At 52.4% G+C, this 17,774-nt stretch overlaps 7 protein-coding genes; 2 read left to right on the plus strand and 5 right to left on the minus strand.

Annotated features, from left to right (window-relative positions):
• Positions 1 to 777: 777 nt before the first annotated feature.
• On the plus strand, positions 778 to 2,462 carry RCC_05386 (uncharacterized protein; the record flags this gene model as incomplete). XM_023770657.1 has 3 exons in its annotated part: positions 778 to 808; positions 865 to 1,161; positions 1,219 to 2,462. 3 exons carry the CDS (start codon positions 778 to 780, stop codon positions 2,460 to 2,462), a joined length of 1,572 nt encoding a protein of 523 aa, XP_023626425.1.
• A 270-nt stretch (positions 2,463 to 2,732) lies between these two features.
• Positions 2,733 to 4,780, minus strand: RCC_05387 (related to dityrosine transporter; the record flags this gene model as incomplete). XM_023770658.1 has 5 exons in its annotated part: positions 2,733 to 3,298; positions 3,381 to 3,727; positions 3,841 to 3,960; positions 4,010 to 4,427; positions 4,480 to 4,780. The coding sequence occupies 5 exons, from the start codon at positions 4,778 to 4,780 to the stop codon at positions 2,733 to 2,735; spliced, it is 1,752 nt and encodes a 583-aa protein (XP_023626426.1).
• Positions 4,781 to 5,679: 899 nt separating this feature from the next.
• On the plus strand, positions 5,680 to 6,800 carry RCC_05388 (related to syntaxin 18; the record flags this gene model as incomplete). XM_023770659.1 has 2 exons in its annotated part: positions 5,680 to 5,799; positions 5,850 to 6,800. 2 exons carry the CDS (start codon positions 5,680 to 5,682, stop codon positions 6,798 to 6,800), a joined length of 1,071 nt encoding a protein of 356 aa, XP_023626427.1.
• A 1,133-nt stretch (positions 6,801 to 7,933) lies between these two features.
• On the minus strand, positions 7,934 to 9,400 carry RCC_05389 (probable aspartate aminotransferase/Glutamic oxaloacetic transaminase AAT2/GOT1; the record flags this gene model as incomplete). XM_023770660.1 has 3 exons in its annotated part: positions 7,934 to 9,019; positions 9,086 to 9,194; positions 9,270 to 9,400. The coding sequence occupies 3 exons, from the start codon at positions 9,398 to 9,400 to the stop codon at positions 7,934 to 7,936; spliced, it is 1,326 nt and encodes a 441-aa protein (XP_023626428.1).
• A 660-nt stretch (positions 9,401 to 10,060) lies between these two features.
• Positions 10,061 to 11,885, minus strand: RCC_05390 (probable MFS monosaccharide transporter; the record flags this gene model as incomplete). XM_023770661.1 has 4 exons in its annotated part: positions 10,061 to 10,457; positions 10,576 to 10,800; positions 10,853 to 11,726; positions 11,783 to 11,885. The coding sequence occupies 4 exons, from the start codon at positions 11,883 to 11,885 to the stop codon at positions 10,061 to 10,063; spliced, it is 1,599 nt and encodes a 532-aa protein (XP_023626429.1).
• A 2,473-nt stretch (positions 11,886 to 14,358) lies between these two features.
• On the minus strand, positions 14,359 to 15,679 carry RCC_05391 (related to ethanolaminephosphotransferase (aminoalcoholphosphotransferase); the record flags this gene model as incomplete). XM_023770662.1 has 2 exons in its annotated part: positions 14,359 to 15,498; positions 15,566 to 15,679. 2 exons carry the CDS (start codon positions 15,677 to 15,679, stop codon positions 14,359 to 14,361), a joined length of 1,254 nt encoding a protein of 417 aa, XP_023626430.1.
• Positions 15,680 to 16,275: 596 nt separating this feature from the next.
• On the minus strand, positions 16,276 to 16,762 carry RCC_05392 (related to heat shock protein SSB; the record flags this gene model as incomplete). XM_023770663.1 has 2 exons in its annotated part: positions 16,276 to 16,293; positions 16,349 to 16,762. The coding sequence occupies 2 exons, from the start codon at positions 16,760 to 16,762 to the stop codon at positions 16,276 to 16,278; spliced, it is 432 nt and encodes a 143-aa protein (XP_023626431.1).
• Between the last annotated feature and the right edge of the window lie 1,012 nt (positions 16,763 to 17,774).

A 17,774-nucleotide genomic window follows, 5' to 3' on the forward strand; every position in this document is an offset into this window, starting at 1 on the left:
AAATCACGCGAGAATTCCCAACCTTTCGCACGTAAAAATTTATGGGGCAAGCAGGTCGTGCCTGCCTTGAGAATAACGTTATGACATCACGCGGTCCGGATAGCAGCTTCGTCTTTTGCTCAGAAACCTAATCCTCACTCACTGGACCCTCTCGTTCTTGATCCTAGCACCTCATAAATTCACTCCAATTGACTCTTGAAACCCGGCCGCTGCAAATGGTCGTTGCGAAAAGACCTGTCACCGAAATTGCATAGCGGAACTCTTCAACACCCCGGTAACATTTGACACCCACAAGGCGCGCGCGTGGGTCTTGCACGGATAGGCGAGGGGCCCAGTCAGTGACCACACACGGCGGGCGCTCAAGCACCACTACTTGCGTTCCCTCAGCGCCTGTACCACCGACCAATCTGTCAGTCGCCCAGAAGGATAGCGAGCCAGCGCGCTACGATTGACTGGAAACCTCCGCCGGTCTGACCCCGGCCATCCCTACATTCCACGATTTCGCATAAAGMACACCTGCCTGCAGTCCGGACAGAGTTCTCGCGCGCTAAACTCACTCACTCTGTCTGATTAAGCGCCGAAACTCTTTCCTCAGCCCGTCCCGTTGCTCACCTCATCTATTGACAAGACAGCTGCAACCACTGGAGGAACTTTCCTCCAGCCAGGACGACGCCCGCTAGACCGTGTTGTTCGCGCGGGCCATGCTTGCTGTCGGCATCGGCGCGAAATAGTCTATTCCCTGCCGACTAGCGTGGCGATTGCCACTCCAAGTGGAAAATGATTGAGACCACTTTCATCTCAATCCACGGTAAGCTAGCTCACCCTTGCTTGGGGTTTGAAGACGTCGCTCACAGGTGGCGATAGACCTCACCGAGGATGCCACGATCCTTTACTCTTCGGACTCTGTAGTCGACATCTTGGGCTACACCCCAGACGATATTGTCAATCGCTCGGCATGGGACTTCTTCTCTTTGGACGACCTTCCCTCTGCTCGGCAGTTCCACCAAAAGCGAGTTGCGAACGACAAAGCCGCCGTGCTGGGCTATTGTCGCATCAAGAACAAGGATGATCAATGGGTCACCTGCGAATGCTGTTTCTCGATCGTGTACGATGTCATGGTCGTCTGCACGAGTATCTATCGAAGAGATGCATCAAGCGCAAGTTAGTTTTCCATACCATGCGCGCACCATCGACGTCCACTGCTAACATGACATGAAGAGCGTGCTACCGAAGCGCCCCTCGTGCGCCGAATGTTCTCATCGTCTCCCAAGGATCCGAGATATCACATGCTGTCTCACCTATCTGCCAAATTCGCACCTTCAATCCCCATGAAGGCTGTTGCGCACGAACCGAGGGCGGCACTATTCCTCAACCGCTTCACCCGTACGTTGACCATCATGTATGCAACCAGCGGCCTCCAGGACGTGATCGGCATACCTGCAGAAACCATGCGTGGTCGGAGCTTTTACTACTGCATCGCTCAAAACTGCCTTCRAGATGCGGTCAAATGCCTGGAAAATGCAAAGGGCAATGACTCCGTGGCGTACCTTCGCTTCTGGTTCAGGGATCCACGCATAGACGATGAGCCAACTGGCAGTGATGACAGCGACGAGGAAATGACGACAGATACGAGCGAAGGTGGTGTTGGTTTACAGAGCGAGCACGACTCACCCCTCAGTGAGCGGGACATCATGGACGTCGATATGGACGATATGAAGCACACATCTCGACACTCGTCAGGCGTCAGTAGTACGCGCAGGCAAGACACACATGAAGCCATATTTGGGGAGGCGCGAGTCGCCGAATCTTCGGCTGCGTCATCGCCTGATCGCGAGGAGATTGTCCGCGACCCCATCGAGCTCGAGGCCGTGGTCTCTTGCACCTCGGATGGTCTTGTCGTATGTCTGCGGAGAGCTCGACCGATGATCCCTCATCCCACGCACAGTCGCCCTGCGCGGCCAATGTACGAGAATGGTCTGTTCGCCGCTCCTTGGGCCCTGGAACCCGTCCTACCTCCCTTGGAAACTCGAACCAGTTGTGGCATCGGCTCTTCTTTTGCTCCCGCTCTGGGCCCCCAAGGTCATCGACGTACAAGCCACAATGTACCCGCCGAGTCGGACTTCATGAACGCCATTCGGGAACAAGCCGTGTTCGCATGGGCTCTGACTGGCATCAACGGTATGTTGGCCGCGTATGGAGAAGGCAAACCAGCGGGAGAGTCGACGCCTGATGGCGGATTCCCCGTCTGGGCAAACGATCCACGCAGCCAAGGTGATGACAGCGGGAGCAATGGCTATAGCAGCGGGCAGGAATTCTTCGGATCCGCGCACAAAAGTCCGCGAGATGTTCGACCAAGCGCTCACATCTTTGGTGATCCTGGACTTGGCAGAAACAGCAGTAACGGCCGAGGCATTGGCAGTGGTAGCAACAGCACGGGAGGCACGCCTTACTCCGGGACGTAACCAGACGCTCTAATCCGATACCTCCAGCCACTACCACACAACTCTCCAGATGGGCGAACATGCTCATTGTCGAGCAGTTCGCTGAGAGACGGAGCGATGTGTGGATCGTGAAGTTTGATTGAGGAAGAGCGCGATGTGTGGTTTTCTTAGCATTTTTAGCGAGCATTTCAGGGACATACCCTTATGCAAGATCCATGGCTGGGCGTTTGATATGTATTTGACAGGTTCATGATATCAATCTCCAATCACTTTTGTCGCAAGACTCCTCTGTCAAGCCTTGACGCCGTCTGCGACCTGCTGTGTGTTGTTTTCTGTCACTCGAGCATCCTCTGCCGCTTCTAACTTCTTCATTTCCTCTGCTCGCACTCTCCGCGCCTCTCTCCATTCAGGTCCGCGTCTTTCAAGTAGCCACAGTATCGGGCTGAAAAGCAGCACTACTCCTGCAACGAACGTAAAGGCCCATCCGCGTCCCATGGCATCAATCATATAGATGATGACTCCGGTGGCTCCGGCACCCAATAGACACCTGATCAAGTTGTTGGCCGCAGTTGCGGTTGATGGCGAAAGCGGATAAAGATCCACTACCATGACTGAGAGGCAATTGAAGGCACTCGTCATACAGAATCCCGTGATAAACATTAGAATCAAGGGCACTGCGAGATTTGTCTCCACGTACATTACCCAACCGTAGCAGAGAATTGCTGCATCACCGACCATGATACAGGGCAATGCGATTTCTATTCTGCAGCGCTCGAGTGGGAACGTGCGGAGGTCGTTGGCTTTGCCTTTGATGATTTCGTATCCTATTCTTTTGGCCGTGCGGCGAAAATTCCAATCTGCGTAAGGTTAGCATGTTTACTTGCCTTTGCGTTACTCGCAAGTAAAGGGGAGGTATCGTGTCCTGATACGCGCACTCACCCATCAGGACGCCAGATACGCCTGTCGCGAGGAATGCTCCGAAACCCATTGGAAGGAAGCAGAGGCCGATCTGGAGAGCATCGAAGCCATAGATCTGCTCAAGCAGTGTTGGAGCCGAAGCCATAACATCATAGAATGAGCAGTAGATGATTGCGTTGAAGAATAGGAGTAGACCGACGTCCTTCTCCAGGACTACGGCCAATGTGTGCAGAGGGTTGGGTATTTTGATCTTGCGCTGCTTTCTCATCTGCTGCTGTACGCTCTTAACGGAGGCATGCGACTCTGTTCGGTGCACAGAGGACGATGCGTTTCTTTGTCGGCGGACTTGAAGGTAGTTCAGCAGACTCCTGTATGGAGTTTATTTGTCAGCTGTGTATGGATGAAGAGGTATGACGTTCAGCATGGGTGTAGCTTCGTAGCAAGATTTAAGCAAGCACAAGATATCCCAGACCCTACTCACATATTCCATCCCTGAGGAGGGAGTGATCCATTGCCAACGACGTTTCGGCCTGTTTCGGGAAACGTCAACACGAATGGAATCATGACTGCTCCTGACAAGATCACTAGAAACCAGAAGATCCTAGAATGGTCAACCATGTTTTGCTGAAGCCATTTCACATCGGACGTACCATCGCCAGCCCAAGAATTGGGAGAAGATACCGCCCAAAACAGGTGCTATCGCTGGTGCAATCATGGGACCGGCAGTAGCCCACCCCATCCATACGCCTCGCTCTGCACTTGTTGCAATATCAGCAACGACTCCACTCCCTAAAGCGATTGTGCTGGAGGATCCAGTAGATTGCAAACATCGAAGAATCAGCAAACCAGCGAATGTATCGACCCTAGCAATACCTATGCAGGCTGCGATGTATATGGCAAAGCCAATCAGATATGCTGGTCGTCTGCCTGCCATGTCTGCTAAATCACCAAATATAGTAGGTGCCAACCCCTGGAAAATCATGTAAGATGTAAGAGTGAGGTTCATTATGCTTTCTGATACGCCAAAGTCTGCTGATAATTCGTTCAGGGCGGGAAAGTAGATGTTGGCTAGCAGTCTGTTAACGACAACGACGACGGACTATCAAAGCACAGCACCTACCTGAAAGTGGCGAGAAGAAGCCAGCCATGGCGACCATCAGAACGATCAATCGTTTCTGTGGTGTGGAAAAGACGGACCATGGCTCTGAATTTGTCGTGCTGGGCTCTACGGCTTCAAGGTCTTGAAAATCGTGTRGATCWYGRTGGTSGYCGKWWSRWKWRAARMWWGCAAGACTATGTCGTGCTGATTCATGTATGGTGGTTTTCTCATCGCCTTCTTCGATTTCTTCGACAACATTGTCTGTCATGACTGCATGTGCCCTGGTCTCTTGATTGTTCTCGGCTGAAGCTGTACTAGCCATATTCCGTTTTGACTGCAGAGAGGAGAGAGGAGGAAGACAAGTAAACAGAGAAGGTCGTTTAAAGGTTAACAACTCCACCACATGTGAGTTGATCTATCGGCCAGCACCTCGCGCAACTGCCACATGCTGCACGCTGCCACCTACATTTTGCCGCCTATCCGGCCCAGCGGTATCGAAGCACTTAAGACCGATACACCGTTCCGCTATCGCACCGTGGCCGCCAGTGATGGATGGCGCGCTGGGCATTCTCGCTTGTTGATGGAGGCAACTTGTCGCATCAGGCTAATCGCATGCAGCAAATCGCAGCATGTCATCAGAGACTCCCATGTTTCCCCGCAACAAGGCCGTGTCWACTCTGCGAGGTTTGCGTATAGGCGTGTAACGTACGTGTAGTCTCGTCAATCAAACCGTTTCCCAAGACTGAGACTTCGGAGATTCCTTCGATAGATGAAGCGTGTATTTCCTAGTGAGGAGTCCTGTCAGCGTTCATCAGCCGCGTTGCGTATTGGCCACCCAGCCTCACCAACGTGAGTTCATCTCCTTCAGAGGAGATATCGACAAACGTCCGTGCCCTGTGAAGGTTCGAACTTGTCTCGAAACGGCCCGAGCGACAGCGGCAGCGAGGGTACGCTCTACTGTATACGCAAAAACCTCCATCCACATACTTACTGGCGCAGAGACAAAACGTAGAATAATCCTCCGTAGTACGAACGATCCTCGGATGATACGCAACCTCTCGAAAAATCACCGAGTAAGTAGACAAGGCCATGAATGGAACCTCAATTACGTGATGTCGTCAGCGGCAGATGTTATCACGGGAACACCCGCCGCCGCGCTTCGCTGTCACGTACTGGACGATTCCTTGAATGTTCTCTATAGCAAATACAAGATCCCATACCATGACGGACATAACGGCCGACTTCAGCATTTGTCTGAAGGAAAAGGGAGTCGAATCGATAGCGAAGAAAGAGTTTGATCTCCAGAACATCAACGCTTTCCTCCAAGAAGCCTACTTTCTCGTAAGGACAACAGTCCCACACCACAAGCATCAATCTAACTCTTCATATAGAACGCGCGAATTGCAGAATTAAACCGCGACTTACGAGCGATCCGGCCAGCTTACCTGTCTGCTGCTCAGCCCTCACGAAGGAGACACATTGCAGGATCTGGCCAAAGCAATCGAGTGGTGCCGCTCACAGATGCCCAGAGAGATTTCAATGATGCGGAGTCGAAGCGCCTTCTCAGAGAGCTTAATGCGAAAATTGACAGGTTGAAGCAGGTAGAGAGTGTGCGGAACCAGACTGCAGATACAATTGCGCTCAAAAAGAGGTCACGGGGTGGTCTGGGTGGACTGGGGAGATGGGCAGCAGGTGGCGCTGTGACGGCCAAGTCACCAGAGGAAGAGATGGAGGATGCAGCACGGAAGACGATGGCCGCCGTACGAGAAAGCATCATCCTGTTCCTGCAGGGTCGACTGGAAGAAGCGGGCAGGGTGCAGAGTGAAATGATGGACATACGACTGAGCAGGGAGATTGAGAAATCAAAGTCCATCTTGGCCAAATCCAAGGTCGGCGGTACGATACCTCATATTCAGGACGAGGAAGTCCAAATTGAACCTTCAAGCTCAGCCAAGAGGATGCGAATGTCTGGAGACTTTGGGAGCGGCAGTGCATTTGAGGCACCAGCTCCTGCAGAACTCACCCAGGAGCAAATGCAGCAGTTTCAAGAAGAGAACCATGAACTGCTGAAGCACTACGAAGACCAGCTGGACCAGGTCAAGACTGCGGAAAAGAGCATATTGGAAATCAGCGAACTGCACAGCACCCTGCATGCAAATCTCCAACAACAGAGCGAGCACATCGATCAGCTTGTCCAGGACTCGTACCTGGCGACGGAGAATCTCGGAAAGGGAAACAAAGAACTCAAGCGTGCGAGCGAAAGACGCAGTACAGCCCAGGCCCTGTTCTACTCTACGGTAGCCTTCTGTTCTTTCCTAGTCGTATGGGATTTCTTCATATGAAAGATCGATTCAGCAGCTCCACCCACAGGAACGATGAGCCAATCTTGCATACTTAATACTTCATTCTGGCAAGAAGCTTGTCCACATACTGACGCAAAGTCAATGGCTTATTGGGCCATGAGAGCGTTTCGCACGAAAGATGCCGCCATTGCGGCAGGAGACCGATCCAGAAACAGAACTCCTGTTCCTTACATTTGACCCAACGAATTTGATGCGCACGCTAGCCAGAATGGAGCTCCTGCTGTACTCGCGACATCGCAACGGTGATCTGACCTGGCGACGGATCTCGCAGATGTCCATACCAGCATATTCGTTACCGAGCTTCGTTCCATCTGAGCAATGCCATACAAATGCAGCGGTGTCGGGCAATGCGTCGTTTGGGACGAAGCGGCATTGTACAGAATGGATGTAGGCTGAACATGAATTTTATCATTCACCGGCAGGAGGAAGTCGAACCAAGGGAATCCAAGCCACTTCACTTCCAATCTTATCTTCAACCTTCTACGTCGCTAACATCGTACTCGAATATACCAGTTCCCCCCTTTAACTTTACATACCTTAGCGCACCAAGTTTCCCCGCTTGGGGATTTGACCAAGTAAGGCCCTCGAGCAGTCGTAGATGATAGGATCGCGGAAAAGCAGCTTGATCAGATCAAGAGGGCGGACGTAATCCGATTAATCACTATCCCGAAATGGTGAGGATTGGTGATAGAATTGGTGTAGTTTCTCTCTCCTGCTTGCTTCGATCATATGGGCACATTATTCTGGCTTGAAGCGCGAGGATATCAACACGATAGCGCTTCTGTATATCGTTGTACGGATTGTCTATTCTGGATGGTACAATATATAGTTTGTGAGCAATCATGAGCTCAGCGTATTTAGAGGAGTACTCCGATGGGCTGTCAATATTATCTGCTTACGGCTCATCTAGCTAAAGGGCAGAGCTGTCCATGTGAAGAATATTGAAGGTTATGAATCTTCCATTTCTGGCAAATGTTCGTCCAAGCAAGGACCTATCTGGATTTGTTTCTACAGTTTCTGGTGGCTCGAGGCCACTAAATTGCTGCTTTCGCCCACGTACGCGCTGCGAAGCCCGTTTCTGAGACCCCTTCACCCTACCTACCTTCTCAACCCTACGACGAAGTCTCCTTAACAACGCTGTCGACTGACTTGGCAAAGTAGTCGATGTTCTTGGTGTTCAACCCGGCCATGCTGATGCGACCGTTCTTGGTCATGTAGATGTGGTACTCGTCCCTCAACTTCGCGACTTGCTTCTCATCGAGACCAGTGAAGCTGAACATGCCAATCTGATYCGTAATGTGATTCCAAGTGCCTGGAGTTCCCGCAGCTTCGAGCTTGGCCCGAAGAGCCTTGCGCATCTCGATAATACGACCGGACATGGTGCGGAGATCATCCTCCCACTGAGCAAAGAGCTTGTCGTCATTGAGTACGAGAGAGGCGATACGAGCACCGTAAGCTGGGGGATTTGAGATTTCAGATCGCTGGAGAATGGCAAGCTGGCTGCCTACGCGTTGCACGGTCTCGGTCGCGTGAGAGCCGGGGGAAGCGACGAAGTGGAAGCATCCAGCACGTTCACCGTAGAGACCGAAGTTCTTGGCGTAGGATTGGGCAACGAGGAGCTCGAATCCCTGGTCAACAAAGTAGTTGATTGCCCAAGCATCCTTTGACAATGAACCTGATGCGAATCCTTGGTATGCAGTATCGAAGAACGGGAACTGTTTCTTGGCCTTCATGACCTCTGCAATTTTCTTCCACTGCTCTTGCGTGGGATCCACACCGGTAGGGTTGTGTGCACATGCGTGGAGGAGAATGATGCTACCTTCTGGGGCCTGCTGGAGTGCGCCAATCATGCCCTCAAAGTCCAAACCCTTGGTCTTCTTGGAGAAGTAGGGGTAGTTTTTGACTGGCAGTCCGACGTTGCCGAAGATCTGGTTGTGGTTGGCCCATGTTGGATTGCTCACGTAGATGGCCTTGCTGCCTGCTGACGCCGGGTGGTAGAACTTGGCGAGGAAGAGGGCGCCCAAATGGCAAGCCCCCGTACCGGAGATGGTCTGGAGGGAAACGGCTCGCTTTTCAGTAATGGCAGGTGATTGCTTGCCGAGGACGAGCTTCTGCGAGGCAGAAGTGAAGTCGGGCAGACCGGCGATTGGGAGATATTCGTGGTTGAGGTCGGGGTCGTTTCGGATGAGCTCGTCGGCCTGGAGCGAAAGTTAGTTGGCTGGTGCAGCGAAGTCTACAAGGCGTTCAGATTGCATGTAGCTGACCTGTTTGACTACGGGCAACACCCATGGCTTTGCGTTGTCGTCGCGGTAGGCTCCAATACCCAAATCCACCTTCTTTGGGTCCGAGTCCTTGCGATATGCAGCCATCAACCTTTAGTAAAGCAGTCAGCAAGTGTCTCTGCGATGCCATTCGCCCCTCGTCTGCCATGCATCGATCATCACATACCCAAAGAGCGGGTCTTCCGGGGCTTGCGGACAGACATCGTTGGTGAACGAGGTGGCGGTGCTGGAGGACGACATTTGTTCTTGAAGTTGTTGAAGGCGGCCAGTGGCTTGCGTTTGCGTGAAGGAAGACATGTTTGCGATGCGATGCGATTCTCGAAACGCCCGAGCGCGGCGGCTGGTACCTGGTTTTGGTGGGGTAAGGTAGCAATAGGTAGTTCTAGATCGGAGCGACGGAGCTGTGGAACTCGGAGGTGAGGAGGAACAAGGATTTGAGCACTTTCGACCAGGACCAACGGTAAATTATCGATATCCTCAGTCAGACAAGAGAGGAGGAAGACAGCGTGTGGTCATCGAAGAAGCCTTCCAATCTTCGAATCATCTAATTCCCGCTTATCCATCGGTCAAGCCGAGGCTGCCCGACTTTCACACCCTCCCGTCTCGCGTCGCGTGCAGAGGCTGGCGCATGATCCCGCCATGGGGCAGAGGCAGAATAGGTAGAGTCCTCGGATGGCCATGGATCACTTGCTCCCATCAACGGGCATGCTTCAATCCCTTTTGTCTACTGAGGAAGGGACTGCTCTTGAGCAAGGGGCTGGAGRTTTCCGGCACTGCTCCATGGGAGATCCGCATCGATGAGTCCACCCTTCATGGCTGCCCTGTTTACCTACCTACCTAGGTACTCAACACTGGCGAATCCGCTTGTACTCAATAAGGTATTGGCGAACTTGATTGATTACAGATAACCTGCCTCAGCTTTCATAAAGTCATGCAGACATCTCACTACTATGTACATTATATCTTCTCAGAAATAGTCTCCTCATGACCGACCGACTTCTTCCTCATAACGTTGTTCTCAATATCTCCGAGGCTGGTGTTGCGGAAATCACCGCCAACATCCTTCACTTCCTGGAAGGAAACCGTTGGCACCCAGCCTGGGCTCTTCCATGCCTTGTCAACCTTTCCGTAGAGCTCATCGACCTGCTCGAGGGATAGACCCTTGGTCTCGTAAATCATGCTATACACGAAGAAGATGCAGACGAAGCAGAAGCCTCCCCAGATGAAGAAGACTTTGGCGCCGAGAGCCGCGTTTCCTGGGCCCTTGTCGACGAGGTATGGAGTTGCGTATGCGATGGCCCAGTTGAGCAGCCAGTTGGAAGCGGTGGTCATGGAGAGAGACTTGGCGCGGACTCTGTGGTTGGCAGGTTAGCAATGCCACAAGAGTATCGACATGGACCTTGGAGCCTCAAAGCAGCTCCAGAGACATCTCTCGACTGTCAAGCAGGTCTCTCGCTCTTGTGAAAACTTACTTCAGTGGGAAAAGCTCGCCAGTAACGACCCAGGCGCAAGGTCCCCATGAGCAGGCGAAGAAGAAGATGTAAATGCACACGAAGGCGATCGAGGCGTTCTGAGCGGCCTGGTTGTCGGCACCCGCGCCAGTACCAACGCCGGCAACGATGAACTGACTGACGGCCATTCCAATGGCTCCGAAAAGGAGTAGGTTGCGTCTACCCCAGGTTTCAACCATGTAAAGCCTGATAGCCAATTAGCATTTATCAACACGAGGACCCTTGAGAAAGTACTCACCCAGGGAATGTGCTAGCGACGTTCACAGACGAGGTGATCATGCTGATGACAAACTCGTTCTTGAACCCCGCTTGTTTGAAGAACGAGGTGCCATAGTAGAAGATGAAGTTGACACCAGTGAGCTGTTGTAGGGACTGTACCAGACATCCAGTAGCAAGTCGTTTGCCCAGAGTTCCCCTGAAGCAGTCAAGATACGACGCCTTGCCCAGACTCATCTCATACTCGTGGTTGGCTTGGACTTCTGAAAGTTCCTCCACCAATGCAGGGTCGTCGGGGCTGAGTCTACGGAGCTTCGCAAGTGCCTTTGCAGCGTTCTCGGGCTGTCCACGCTTGATGTACATACGGGGTGTCTCGGGCAAGACCATCATTCCAAAGAACAGGATCAGAGCCCATGCGAACTGGACAGCGATCGGGATGCGGTAACTTCCTGTATCGTTAAAGTTCTTGGTTGCATTGTCAACGATGGCAGCCAGGAGCAAGCCGATCGTGATGGCTAGCTGGTAGGTACCGACGATGGTTCCACGAATCCACTTGGGTGCAGTTTCGGATTGGTACAGAGGAATGAGAGCACTGATCATGCCGACTCCGTATCCGGCGAAGAAACGACCAGCAACAAACAACGGGATCCTGGTGGCTGCGGTCTGGAGAATAACGCCAAAGGTGAAAACGAGAGTGGAAACCMTAAGACCGAGTCTGCGGCCGAAGAAGTCACCAGTAGGTGCGGCAGTCAAGGCACCGAAGAAAGTTCCAGCTGAGAGGAGGGAGACGATTGTGGACTTCTGATCAGATGTGATTGCCTTTGGGCCGTCGGTGTTGGTCGCGAATGTCTCGACCCAGTATGGCATCGCCAGAATTCCACCAATTGTTCCAGTATCTGGACGCAAGTCAGCTACTGGTGTGCGCCGGCATGGCAGTATCGATTGGACTCACCATATCCATAAAGAACGCCGCCAAAGGCGACGAACAAACCAACAGCAATGGCCGGCCATGCTTTGCCTGGTGTGCCAGGTGGTGGCTTGATTGTAAGAGGCATGATCGATCTACTGCCTGAGAGGTTGATGGAGACAATCGTCTCAACACCCGGAGAGGCGAGCGACCTTATATGATGCACAGAGCTGGTAGTGACCTTGTTAGCGGGATATTGCCCCGGGTTTGACTAGAAAGCTGCCTTGTCCACAGTGAGATTAGGTAGCGCCGCGCCCAGAGCCCCAGAGAGCTTCGCTTTCCGGTCTGTGCTGCATGGCGGTATGCATCATCCCTGCTGGCGAATGCAAGGAGCCTCATGCACACATGGCGCTGAACGACGAATCAGATTTGCATCATCGGTGATATTTTCGCTTCGGGCAGCGGCCAGACACTTCTATCCATCGAGCAGGTACGTCYCAAAGTTGCGCGAGTTCTGCTTACTTTAGGCCTTGAGTTACCGAGTTTCTGTGTGTGTGGTGATACGCGAGTACCCAGATTGTACGAGGAACAATCTGACGCGTCTTGGACGGAGGTTACAGCACTAACAGTTCCTAAGCGCTCGCGTGAGCGACAGGGTATGCTGCCGAACTAGCAAGTGGGCCTTCGAATATTCGAGCACTTCCTTGCGTTTCAATTTTGAGAGCCGAACAGAAGGAGAGCACAAAAGCTCACCTTCAAGCTCTCGTGTCGAAGCTTTGGGGCCACCGGCTTGGTGTTGGCAGTACCAGAGTTGCTGCCATTGCGACGAAAACATCATCCCGCTTTTGAGACTCGAACGACAATCAACGACTCATTTCGTGTCGACCCCGTACGGAGCGAGCCTGTGTACCCTGCTCAATGCGGAGTCTCCATGGCACACCACGGCGTCTTTGCGGCTTCACTCTCGAGAGACCAGGTTAGCCGCACTTGCATTAGCCTTCTGTACAAGGCCGAGCGCCGTCAAACGMCGCGGCAGTCAAGGCTGTCAAGCGTCGCCTCCAAGACTGCCAATCGTGGCTTGTCGTCCACGATCTCTGGGGGGCAAGGCTTGTTGCTCAACATCAGTTTTGCCCGTTGGGCGTCATTGTGGCGAAGAGAAAATCTTGCGCTTCATCTTGGAGGCTTTCCGGTCAGCGTAGCGATGATGAAGTTCGATCACACGTGAGGCCTTTTTGCTCCAAGGCCGAGAGTAATGCCGTGTTAGTTTCTTCTCCATGGGGCACTTGCATAAATGGATCGAAGCTCCGCAACAGTGACAACACCAGTAAGAGGCTTGCTTCCGAGACAATCAAGTGGATACGCCCCCCGCTGGCCGGTTGCAAAAGTTGACAATATTGCAGTGGCCCATTCGCAGYTGCCAGGCTGCTTTCACCACGCTTGTTTCTGACGGTAGGGAACTACTACTACCTCAGAAGCAGTGATGACACCGAGAGCAACACCAGTTCCGTCCATGTTGTAGGCGTTGGCAGGGGTAATGTGGTACTTCTCGCAGGTAACCATCTAGTGCAGCTCTGAGTGTTCTTTTCGTGGTAATAACGGTCGTTGTGAATGGCTCTGGCGTACACTGTCTAGAGTATAGACGACTTAGCAATGAACCTCCGTACCTAGAATTTGTCTATAGGATGGAACTATGGGCCTGTCGCTGTTTGCTACCCTCGCCYTAAGTCCCCTTGCAAGCCTCCGTACTATGCTGTGTCTCGGAGGTAATCCATAGTCAAAGTACCATACAACATTGTTCTAAAGGGCCAGTAGGCAGGTATGTAATAGCCGGCTCTTGACCGCAGCGCCCTCTACGCGTGATCTCGTGTGGTTTCGAAGACGTCGACTAGATGTTGTAGGCGTGGATCCGTAGGCTGTCGCGCAATACACCTGCGTAGGTTACTTCTCGCCGTTACCCGTCCGATACGCGTCAACGGCTCGGTCTGTATCGTCCTTGCGTAGAGTAATAGCCATAATTGGTAGTAGTGGTGGCAGCTGTAGTGGACGAGATGAGGGCGAAGAAGGATGATGATGCAGGGGAGCGGAGATGTCTCCGAAACTCTGCCCTTTTCAATCGCTCTCGCGACAGCGCAACAACCACGAATCAAAAAATTACGAGATTAACACCATCAATCGGTTCGAGATAAGAGCTTCAATTTGGGCACTTAGGCATGATAAGGTAGCGTGATTGCTACATGGTAATTACGCGAARTTCCCAACTTTCACCCGATATTTCATCGATTTTAGGACACCTTTACTTAACAGGCTAGCGAAAGCATACAAAACCTATGCGGCTCTATCCGTGTCTATATAGAAGGGCCATGTCGCCGAAAGCTCCACCTCTCTTCATCCGGGATCGGTGGCTTCCGAGCTCCGGACTGCGTAGAGTACAGCGCTGTAACTACTCCTAAGTGGCGTGAGGAGAACATGAGATCGGCCAGGCATGTACATCACCACTTCACGTTCAACGCAAGCAGACAAGCAGATTTGTTCTTGATTGACTCACTTTGATTTTGGCGGCGGCGTTGAGCGGCCCACCCTCTTGTCTCTATCTTCTCTATATGGCGGACATTGCATATACATCAGGCGTTCTTCCCCTTCCCGGGACTGCTGACAAGTGACGGCATTGCCTCCTCTCTCTGCTGCTGCTGCAAAGCTCTCCACTTCTCCTGCGGGATCGTCAAGCAGTTGATTCCAAGGTAATTACAGATCGCAGTGCAGACCACGTACGCCCAGCGGGAATACACTACCATGGAGAAGAAGAAGTACGCCCATAGGTAATACAACTGAATCTCCGCAGACACAGGGTCGAAGCCAAAGTACGGGAAATTGACCAAGAAAGCGCCACCAACGAGAGGCGCCAGAAGAGCAGTCCAGTATGGGAACGGCTGTCTGGTGAGATGGGCAAGAATCGTCTTGGTTGTCATCCTGCCGAATACAAAAGACAGAGTGAGGCAGAGCAGGCAAAGGTGGTTGTCTTGGAGCAGGAACGAGTACGGTGATCCCAGCCATGCCACGAGTGAGCCGCAGAAGAGAATCATGGGCGACCATTCCAAGAATACCGGAGCAACGGGGAGGTTCTTTGCCCTCCGCGCCTTGACGACGTTGTAAACACATCCTGGCAGGTGGGCGATGAAAAATGCTGCGAGGAGCAGTGCCGCCCAGCAATCCTGTACGCTCAGAGCTCCCAGCGTATCGTTGTAGCCAACTAGATCAGATATTGGCTTTTGCCAAATCTGAGGGCCGTAGATGCCGGATGTCATCATGATGGTCGCGGCAATCATCAAGCCCTCGGTAGGACCGTTGAAGTAGCCAAGATACAAGGTGTGGGTGTGATAGGTCTCCCATGTGGAGAAGAACATGGGCAAGGTGGGAATCAGCGCGGTCAACGCTCCGATTCTTGTTGATCCAAGGCCCATGGCGGAGGTTTCGAGAAGTGATGCAAGCGTGCAGTTGAGTGAGTCGATGCCATGGTCAAAAAGCTCTCCAAGCCCAGATGAAGTACCCGTTCTCCGTGCCTGCTTGCCGTCGATGTTGTCCATTGTAGAGTATGCCCACACACCGAATGCGTAGCTGAAGTAGACCCAAGTATCTTTTGGTCCCACGAGGTCAGGATCTGCGTATTGCTGAAGAGCCACATTTCCAATGATGAAGAAAAATCCGATGAGCGTGACCATGTTTGGTGCGAGCCATAATGGCAAGAATTCCACGCAGGCATTCCACTGTGATGTGAAGCTGATGAGCACCGAGCACTTTTTCAATTTGGGGGCGGTGGAAGATAATACGCACATAATGCCTTAATATGTGCTTCGAGATTGGCGACAAATCCACCGAGGAGTATTTGTAAGTCTTGAAATGTTTCAACCCATCTTCTGATAGCGTCCCGGTCGCTGAGGTCGCCATCCCTGCGTCGGGTTTTGTCGTTAGCATGCATCTCTCTTCATGCCAACTTGCGAGGTTCGGGGACGCCAAGAAAGGAGATACTTTTCTCTGATAGGTACTTCTCGAAGATCTTTGTTGTGCGATCTCTACGGTATTTGGAGCGAGTGATGGGTGTGTGTTCCGTTGACCCGATGGAGTACCTGGAGGGTCGCTTGAACACGGCGGCACGAATTGCGTAGCAATGTTTTYGAGAAAAGAAAAAGCTTCGAGGTGCAGCTCAGGTGGGTGCATCGTGGATCGACAAGGATAATTTGTATCTCACGCACGTGCAAAGCCATTTTGCAAATTACAATCCAACCAATCGAGATGAACACATGCAATCAAAATTCATTGGTAAGGGAATCATTTTGCGAAAGCTATCGAGTTTGCTCTCGCTCTCATCACCGCGCCCGTGATCATACATCAGTTTGCTTTTGTGCTCTGGGCCGTTCCATCATTGCATTGCATTGATCTATCACCACGCGGGAAAAGAGGTCGTACGGCACGCATTCGTGTCCTTGTTTCTCGCCTCTCTGCACACCAACGCCGAAAGTATCATGAAAATCAAGCAGAGACGCTTAGCGGGTAGACATGGCCTGAGAAATGGTGAGTATCATGCAAGAAGATCGCTGTTGAGGGTTTGTAGCTTACCTTGGTAACAACACGCTTCAGCGCGAGCTCCTTCTTCTTGAGGTCATCGCCACCAGCGTCGTCAACCTCAAGCTGGGCCATGGCGTCGGAGAGAGCGCTCTCGATCTTCTCCTTCTGGCCGCGCTTGAGCTTCATGCTCATCGTTGGGTCCGAGACGATCTCCTCAACTCTGCTGATGTAGCTCTCCAGCTGCTGGCGAGCCTCGAACTTCTTGGTGAAAGCATCGTCGCTGGACTTGAACTCGGCGGCGTCGTTGACCATCTTCTCAATCTCGGCGCTGCTGAGCTTACCGACAGAGTTGGCAATGGTGATGTTGGCAGTGCGGCCAGAGCTCTTCTCTGTGGCAGTGACCTTCAGGATACCGTTGACATCGACCTCGAAGACAACCTCAAGAACAGCCTCGCCGGCACGCATAGGTGGGATTGGTGCAAGGGTGAACTCGCCGAGGGACGTGTTGTCTGAGTGTGCAAGTCAGTATATGTATCAAATAGCCGGGAGTGAGATTGCATACCCTCGCAGTTGACACGCTCTCCCTGGAACACGGGGAACTGAACGGTCTGCTGGTTCTGTGAAATTGTTAGCATTGCAAGGGCAGGGATATTTGTTTTTCTGGATTTTGCCTTACATCTGCAACCGTAGTGAAGGAGCGCCTGCAGGGAGAAAGTTGTTAGCTGCTGAACACATGTGTCGATGTAGTAAAATGATGAGCGATGTGGAAGAGTGATGTGACGATGAATTTCCGCGAGCGGTGATCCGGTTGTATTGCCAGGATCCTCCAGAATAGAACGTCTTGTAGTGGTGGTGGTGAGCCTGCAATGACAAGGTTTGTTMTCCAAGAGCGGCGGTCCAATGAGATAGCTAGAGTAATCCAGGACAGTATACCAGAAACGGACGCAGCGAGAGCGAGGTTTGGAGGAGTTCCAAAGATGGCGAGCTCGAGACTGAGCCAGGTTCAATCCGGTGGGAAATACTATAATAGCCCAATTGGGGGTGGGATTTCCGCCGCCACGCCATATGAGGTGAAAATGCGTGGATATCATCTGGCCAGGAAGCCGGTACTTTGGCGTCTTGTTCCATACCAATCTCTGCAATGCTCTCCATTGTGAATGCCTGGTGAAGAACGCCAGAGGCCTCTCGAGCAGAAGTAGAGGGTGGTCAAGCCGCGGGACCGTTGCTCAGAGTGTCGGTTTGACCAGGCTCTGCTTTTGTGAGATCCTCTCGATGGCACTCGATGCTGCCGCAAGCTGGATCTCGCTGCGAAGCCGAAAGTTCCGTGAAGCAAAATGAAGAGAACGAAGATGTCCACCAGCGGTATGCTGAAGCTAGAGGCCAGTGCAGAGGACAGAATCGCGTTTTCGCTTGCTGAACTTGGCAAGTGTTCGGGCCCTGCTGCAAGATGGGGCCGCAAGCTTGAGAGGCATCAGGC

Source organism: Ramularia collo-cygni, assembly GCF_900074925.1.
Source record: "Ramularia collo-cygni strain URUG2 genome assembly, contig: RCC_scaffold07, whole genome shotgun sequence".
Classification (NCBI taxonomy): Eukaryota; Fungi; Ascomycota; class Dothideomycetes; order Mycosphaerellales; family Mycosphaerellaceae; genus Ramularia; species Ramularia collo-cygni.